This window comes from Physeter macrocephalus, chromosome 20 (genome assembly GCF_002837175.3).
Source record: "Physeter macrocephalus isolate SW-GA chromosome 20, ASM283717v5, whole genome shotgun sequence".
Taxonomy (NCBI): Eukaryota; Metazoa; Chordata; class Mammalia; order Artiodactyla; family Physeteridae; genus Physeter; species Physeter macrocephalus.
In genome coordinates this window covers 62,479,368-62,488,009 of record NC_041233.1, presented here as the reverse complement: position 1 = coordinate 62,488,009, position 8,642 = coordinate 62,479,368, and the positions used below count along the sequence as shown (strand labels likewise).

Genomic DNA, 8,642 nt, shown 5'->3' with positions numbered 1-8,642 from the left:
TGGAAGAACAGCCTGTGTCTCCTTTAATGACAAACAGGACACTCTTTTGTCCTTTTAAGTATCCAAGTTTTATGGCTGAGAAGCCTGTGCTCTTTGCATTGGCACATTTCTTGGATCGATCACGAGAACAATCATTTTAAATTTTTTTGTAACACACCTCTGGCTTGGAATAAGAGGAACCCCTCTTGTACAGCATTAAAAAGAGTATTATTAATTAAAGAATAATGATCACTCTGTTACTTGCAAGTTGGTCCCATCACAAACTCAGGATTCAGATTTTTCAGTGAGGTTACCTTTGCAAGTGTGAAAATGAACAAACATGTAATGAGAAACTGGGAATTGTACTATTCTGTGGTGGGATTCATTTATTCAATCAATAAATATTCACAGACTAATTTAACAGCTACCATTTGATAAGAAAGTGTTACCTGGCTCATGAAGACTACAAAGACATGTGAAGGTATTTCAGCCCTTAGAAGCAACTTTCTATTGAAAAAGGCTTGGATTTTGAGAAATTCTTTGTACTTTTCAAAGCCCATTCACCTGCTATAAATCTTAATCTGAACTTTTGAATAGTAGCAGGGGAGCTAGGCTGGGCAGACATTATAATCATACAATTATAGAATTTTAGGAGTGAAAGGGATTTTAAAGGTCATCTAATGCAACAACTTAGCTTTAAACCTAGGAAGCTGATAGATTGCTACTTGTCATAGATTCCACAGCAAACTAATGGCAGTGCGTCCAGCACCCACATGAAGTTTCCTGTTGAGTCTTAAGGCATGTGTTAGTAGCTCTGGGCTAGGCACGAATGCCACAGGATAGATGGAGCACCATGCCTCCTTTCCTGTATGTATTTGCACACAGAAATATAATAGGCTTACAATAAATATATATTGAATTAATGACTGACAGATTTCCTACCATGTAGGGCACTGTGTCCAAGTACTAAGGATAAAATGGCAAACAGAATGAACTGGTTACTTCTTCCAAGTTGCTCACAACGTAGCCTTCCCGTCCTCAATGAGTGTGCAGTCTCTTAGGGAAGCCAAGATACGCCCACAAAATGCAGTAAGATTGGGTTCAAATACAGTGAGTGCTTTAGGAGGTCAAGGAAGAATTCTAAGCGTGATAATTGATGGGAAAATCCCCCAGAATACACACATACACACACCTGCGATCTTTTAATTACATCATTCTCTGCTGATGCTGGGACACACAGACTCTTCCCAAGGTAAGGCAAGATGCCAACTCACTGAGACTAAGCAGGGAAGGAGCAGAAGCCCATTCATCCCTATTTTCTAAACTGAAAATGACCAGGGAGGAAAAAAAAGAAAAGAAAAAAGAAACAGCCACAGAGACTGAGAGAAACAATTAAACAGGAATAGGAAGTCCCCAGCACAGTGACCCTCCGCCAGGTCCGGGCTGGCCGCCCCCACGGGAGGGGCACTCGGGCTCTGCGCGGAGGCCGGCGGCCGCGGGGGCGCAGAGCGCGGCGGCGAGGAGCGGGCGGCGGCGGCGGCGCAGGCGAGCGCAAGGGGAGGGTCGGCGGCGCCTCCAGTCCCCGCAGCCAACCGCGCGCAGCGCAGCTCGGGAGCGGGACGCGGCGCTCGAAGCCCCGGCAGCGCCCGCCCTCCCTTCCGTGTTGCCTGCCCGCGCGCCAGCGCCCGCTCCGCCCGTGACTTCACTTCGGCTCCACCCCCGCGTGGCGGCGGCTCGCTCCGTCCGAACCCGCGCTCGGCACCAGCCCAGCCCGGGCAAGCGGCCGCCACCTGCCCCGAACCGCCTCTGTCCGCCCCCACAGCGGCCCAACTTGGATGGAGTTGAGGTCCTGAGCTCCTGCTCCTTGTAGCCGGCCAGCGGAGAGCCCCGCGCCGCCACCTCCGGTCCGGGACCCCCTCTCCGCTCCTCTCCGCTCCTCTCCGCTCCTCTCTGCTCCCGCAATGGGAAAAGTTGGCGCCGGCGGCGGCTCCCCAGCCGGGCTGAGCGCACTCCTCGCCGGCGCGGGGCTCTTAGTCCTCTGCGCCCCGGGCGCCTGCGGCGGCGTCTCCTGCGGTCCCCCGCTGCACCCCAGCTCGGCCCCACGCTGGGCTCCGACCCGAGGGGGGCTTACTCACCTGGGGCCGCGAGGCAGGGCTCCTGCCACGCCCCTGCTCGGACGCCCCCTGTTTGCAGTGGCCCCCGGAGACCGAACGCTGTCCCTGGAGCGGACCCCGGGCACTGGGGCGTCGGTGGCGATTGCTCCACGCTCTGGCCGGAGGAGACGGAGTGGAGAGGATCAAGAGAAGGCGGAACGGGGAGAGGGCACGAGAAGACGCCCCCGGGGAGTGCTAAGGGACAGAGGGCAGCAGGAGCCTGGTACTCTGGAGCGGGACCCGGACAAAGCCACTCGCTTCCGGCTGGAAGAGCTGAAACTGACCAGCACTACGTTCGCGCTTACAGGCGACTCAGCACACAACCAAGCCATGGTCCACTGGTCTGGCCACAACAGCAGCGTGAGTATAATGGGACTGAGGGCAAAGGGGTGGAAAATGGAAAGGGTTAAAGTCGGCTGTGTGATCTGATTGAGAATTTGGGGAAATGGGGTTTCTGGACTTGAAACATTGTGCAAACTAAAGTCTTCCCTGCCCGCCTCCCCAAGGATTTAATGTCACCAACTAGGAGACCACCCCTTTTCCACCAACACCGGAGTCCTCTCCAAACCTCTAACAAAGCTTTATCCGGGGCAGGCAGATCCCTCTTTTCCGTTTCTTTGGTCTCCTTTGTGTAGGATGGAGCCGAAGACCAGGCAAACAGAGCCGGTTAAAGTATTCTGAATGCAGAGGTGAAAGGGTTAAAATTCCAGGCAGGCTGGCGTTCCCTCAAGTGACTTTCCCTTTAACTTGCTAGACTTATGGATGAGAGCACGTAAGATCAAAAAGTCTTTATTTATGGCCTTTTAATTTTATTTTTGTGCGAAGCTCCTAAGCCCCTCTTCCCAGCACGGAAGAAAAATTCAGTGGATGGTGAGGAGCCCTTAATGTATTCTGTTTCTGGGGACCAAGTGGATGCAAGTTTCAGGACGGGAACTCTCCAGCATCTTCTAACAGCACCAGCCAGTGTGTTTTGAGAGCTGGGGCTTTCCAGCCTGTGAATGAGTGGTTGTTCTCTGGCTTGATCTGTCCCAGAAAGATCAGATATGTCCCTGTGACAACAACTCCCTGTTCTCCTCCATTGCCTGACCTCCTCTAGTGAAGAGCACAAATAAAGACGCAGCTCTCCCTTTATTAAGGGAGGAGAGGGATTGCTGGATTTCCAGGAGGCTGACACTGGGGAGCGTGGGTGCAAGTCCATGAGCTGTGTCCAAGATCAGGGAAGGTTTTAGATGTTTAGAAAAGCCTGCATGTCTGGAATTTGAGGGAGCTATTCCAGTTTAAACTGCACCTGGAAACTTCAAGGAGCTGAAACAGTAAAGAAAGAGCTTTGGTGGTGATAACTGCAGGTGATTTAGAAGTATGGAAACTTCACCAGGCTGCGTTTAAGCAGACAAGAAAATAAAAACCAAGGATGGGTAAACTGAAAAAAAAAAAAATCAAAGTTTCAGCTTCTATCAGATTACTGAGATTGTAGTATTTGTACTATGCACAGTCTGTGCATCCTGGAACATTTCAAAATGTTTTCAATTGTGATGTTATTGCCAGAAACCTTCCCAGGGAAGTGCCTCGTTAGTGAATTATGCTCACTGTCAGCTTTTTAAATGAAAGTTGTGAACATTTTAAAATAAGAGGCTGTCATTATGGATTCCTTGGGTACATAGATATAAATTGTATTAAGGCAAATCGTGATAAATAGTATTTTGTATCGTGTCTCTGTCCTGAGAGCCTCAGCACGGTTTTCCCTACAATTCAGCCTTCATGACAAAGGCTATGGTTTTATATGGTTCTCAGGACTGGTTTAATCAAATAATTGAAGCTGAAATTCTTTTCATTCAAGTTCCGGAGACCCTTGCCCTCATTCCTTACCTTAACTGTCCTATCTTTCATATCATAACCACTAAAATTAATCCCCCAATTTGAACTTGAATCTTCTTAAACTGATTAAATAACTTTCGCACTGCTTTAAGTGATTAACTCAAAGCTTCTAGCTTTAAGGGGCAATTTTAAACACATCAAACATATTAAATCTTGTATCAAGAAGTAAAGGACTTTGGACTCAAAATATTTCTGGCTTTTAATGTAATTCAAGCCGTAAAATATCACTCACCCATTAGACCTCTAGTTCACCTATTGAAAGGTCTTGGAAAGAGCAAGAAAAGGAGAGTACATCTTTGGCAAGTTTTAAACTCCGTTTAAGAAATGGTGCCAAGCACTGCCAGCCTTTTTTTTTTTTAATGGTGCTTATAAACCAAGTCAGGCTTCTTAGGGTCAGGACTTGAAGGGGTGACATGTAAGGAAGTCTGAGATAATGTAGGAAGTAATCAAGGTGTTAAAAGTTGGAGCACTCAAATCGTGTAAACGAATGAGATTTCTATCCTGTTAAGTCTCTCATTCTATAAGGACATACCCTCCATCCCTGCCCACTTACATACAAATTGTTGTTGTTTTTCTTCCTTGTATATGTATAGGTAGTAGGGGAAGAGAAATAGTCTTGTATCACTATCCTCCACAAAGTAGTTGCAGATTCATAGGAGAGATAAAGTTTAAAACATATTTTGAAGGTAAGGGAGGCAGAAAGAAACTTTTCTAGGCAACTTTGTGATGTGAAAAGCAGAGTGGAGACCTGAGTTCTGGTTCTGCCTATTTGTGGTTTGATCTTGGCAAGCTGATTGCCTGAGTGTGAATTTCCTCATCTCTAAAACAGGAGGGGAGGATGCCTGTCAGAGTCATTACTGAGAATTACAGGCCAGGATATAGTTAAGATGAGTGTTGTGACTGTAAAGTACTGTATACCTCTTTGTAACTCTCATCTCACGGCACTTCACATTCCCCCCAGAGCGAGAAATCCACTAACCTAACACTGAGGACAGCAATGGGTGGGGGCTCTCATTTTCTTCTCATTTAGCTGCTGTCCCCCATGAATCCACCCCCAGCCCATCCAGGGCCCCTGGCCGTACACATCCTCTGGACCTATCTCACCTTTAGCTAAAAGCCTTTGCAAAGTAGGGCTTCTGATGCCAATAGCACCTTCATTAAGGTGTAAATGTATGGTAATTATAGGCTGCCTATCAAACTTGTGAAGAACTCTGGATCCTTCTCTCACCTCCTTCCCTTCTCCTTCCTGCCCCCTCCGCTGTTGGACTTGTGCAGTTGTGTAAGGATATGACTATTTTGCCTTGTCCGTGGGTGTGATGTGATTCCTCTGTACTGCAGTCTCGCTTGATGGAAAGTGTTGATGGAGTTGGTGGAACACCTGGGGGGATCTTTTGGCATGAGAAGTGCTGGGTATGAATCATTTGTCATGAGCTTGGTATCGTAAGCAAGAACATATTGTTCCTACCCTACTCATCCAAGGCATGCTGTGCCCTGATCTAAATTTATAGAGTAATTCTTAGTTTGTTAAAATATATATTTGTCTATACCTATGTATGATGGGGATGCATTTATTCCTTATTTCCAAGGAATTTCAGAGCGCTACACTCATTAATCCTTACAATATCCCTGTTAGGTAATAGACAGGTGTCAAGTGTTAATATCTGTTTTTCATATTTTTACGCTGGAGTCAATTTGAATATTTCAGTTCACTGTCTTGTCCCTTTCTCACTAGAAATAGTGTTACAGATTGTTAACAGAGGCTTTTACTTGACATATTTTGCTGTTATGATATCTTTAATACTGCATTTATTGTAGTGAATGACGATCTGGTTGATTTTCATGTAATTCTTTGCCTTTTGTTATTCTGGGACTTGACATTTACCATCCACCCTTAGTAAGTAGACTGAGTCCCAGTGAGTCAGGTTTTTGAGTAGATGTCTTACATTCATCGTTTCACTTAATTTTCACAAAAATGTTATGAGTAGATATTATTATCCCCATTACATTAATGAGGAAACTGAGTCTCCAGAAGGCTAAATGACTTGCCAAGAAGATATAACAGTTCAGTGGCAAAGCAGAGACTGGCACCCAGGGTGATCTGACTTCAAAACCCCACAGAATGGCTTGTCTTAGAGACTTTAAGGTAGGACAGAAAAACCCAGACCTTTGGGGATCTTTTTAAAAAATAATCCTGTTTTGGGTGGATTTCAGATGGTGGTGGAGGAGGACATAGTCTTAGCTGGAAGCTCTATCTCTTTGTAGAAAAGCAAGGACTATATAACATGTGCCTGTCACATTGCACCCTTTACCTTAAAGTAGTGATTTGGCTGTTCTCTTATCCACCCACATATTCATCTTTACTGAGACATGGAATCTGTACCTGATGATTCATTGAGCACGAGGTAATGTGCCATCATTCAGCTTTCAGATCTGGTGTTCTTCAGGAATAGATTCCTCTTCTAAGTTAATTACAAATATGATTTTATAAAGAGTTGCCTATGAACGCTTGATTTGGCTATACATTTTGACATGTTTTTTTACCTTTTTTTCCAAAGTAAACTGATGAAGGATTTTAGATTTCTCTAGCAAGCCACATAATACCTTCTCTGATCAGTGTTTTATGCTATTAATGTGTGTTAATATGGTATGACATGGAAGGCAGTGGGTTTGGAAGCAGATTTGAGTTTGAATGTTAGCTCTCCTGCTTCCCAGCACTTTGCTTTGAGCAAGACACTTAAATTCTTTGAGTTTCTGTTTTCTCAACTAAAATATGGGGAGGGCACATCTTTTTCTGTTTTTTTTTTTTTTTTCCAGAAGATTTGACATCACATATACAAACTGGCTGATACATAGTAAGTGCTCAATAAATGCTACTTCTTATTTTTGTAGAAGAAATACTTCTCTACTGGTAATTAAGACTCCTGGGTTATAGTCCTGGCTGTACACAAAAATTAGATATGTAGTGACAGCCTGTAAAAATTTTGTGGCCTCAATTTAATCCTCTGTAAAATGACACATATAGGCCAGAGCATCACTGAAATCCCTTACAGGTTGAAATTCATAAAAAATTTTTGTCAACCTGTAGGTATTGTGCACCTACTACATCTAAGTAAAGTCCACTGAGAGTGTTCAGGATGCAGAAATGACACAATGACCTGTACCCTTGACCTGTAAGTGAGCAAGCCTTTCATTTCACAAGATTCTTCCTCTTTTCGTGGTTTATATGCACATCTATTAATAGGAAATTAAGGCATTTGAGACCCAAGCAGGCATTCACTTCAATGTAGATTTGCAGCAAAATATAGTTTATTAGGTTTATTGTATCATATCTTCAGGTTAAGGCACTTGGTATCTTTGAACAAAACAATTGCTTAATGTGAAATTGAAAAGTAAAGATCTCTTCAGATATTTTAATGGGATTTTCTAGACTCATCAGTGTTGACTCTGGGAACTATGTCCACATCCTTTTAAAGAAGGACCCCAGAAACTCATAAACTAGGGTAGAGAAGCTGGTGCAATTGTCTAACTTATTTAAGAGAATAATAATTGCTCACATTTAAGGTGAGATTGTCATATGGCAGCATTATGCTAAGAAGCTTACACAAATTATCATATTTACTTTTAATTCTTTTTTTTTTTTTTTTTTTTTTTGGCGGTACACGGGCCTCTCACCGTTGTGGCCTCTCTCATTGCGGAGCACAGGCTCCGGACGCGCAGGCTCAGCAGCCATGGCTCACAGGCCTAGCTGCTCCGCCGCCTGTGGGATCTTCCCGGACTGGGGCACGAACCCGTGTCCCCTGCATCGGCAGGCAGACTCTCAACCACTGTGCCACACCAGGGAAGTCCTACTTTTAATTCTATGAATGGGTATTGAGTCCTAATATTTGTCAGGCATTGATAGTAGGGACATACGTGGAGTGATGGACAAAGATGAAAAGAAATGATACCTGCCCTCAGAGAGCTTTCAGTTTGCCACCCAAACAATGCTCTGAAGAGGTAGCAGAAGGTAAGTGTCCTCTGAGGGTGTCACATGCTATAGGAGTTCAGAGTAGGGATGGGCAGGCATCTTCTGGCTGGGGTCGTCTCCAAACTTCATTCCAAAATAGGTGTTTCAACTGAACCTTGAAATGTAGAGAAATTTTTAATTAAAAGATGGAGATTATTACAAGGATATTTTGAGCTGAGTGGATGGTGTGAGTAAAGGTCGAGCGTAGAGATGTAAAGATTCCTATCTATATCAAGGAAATTAACCTACATTAAATGTAAACTATGTTTAACTAAGGTCTTAACCTTAGAAATAGTTTTTAAAATATGATTTAAGCAAAAACATATACACACTCATCTCCTAGTGAGTTTGGCTGTATTCCAAGCCCCAAAAGAAAATAAAAACCCCAAAAGAAAAAAAAAATTAATGTGCAAATAAAGGCATAACTGCCCTTTTTTGCACATTAAATTTCAGCTGGAGTCATCATCATTGTTTCATTTTTACCTTGACATTTTTCACACGCAATTTTCACAAACGGACTTGCTTTTGTTTAAGTTCTTTTTTTTTTTTTTTTTTTTTTGCGGTACGCGGGCCTCCCTCTGCTGCGGCCTCTCCCGTTGCGGAGCACAGGCTCCGGACGCGCAGGCTCA

At 44.3% G+C, this 8,642-nt stretch overlaps 1 protein-coding gene across 4 annotated transcripts in view; it reads left to right on the top strand.

Annotated features, from left to right (window-relative positions):
• Positions 1–1,922: 1,922 nt before the first annotated feature.
• The window catches only part of SORCS1 (sortilin related VPS10 domain containing receptor 1), a 587,212-nt gene continuing 580,492 nt past the window's right edge, over positions 1,923–8,642 (top strand). For 3 of the 4 annotated variants that reach the window (XM_055081262.1, XM_024121364.1, XM_024121365.1), the window contains exon 1: positions 1,941–2,492. In XM_055081262.1, the coding sequence (XP_054937237.1) occupies positions 1,941–2,492 (552 nt within the window). Of the gene's footprint in view, positions 2,493–8,642 lie in introns of all 4 variants that reach the window. The other variant, XM_024121366.1, reaches the window with a different exon arrangement.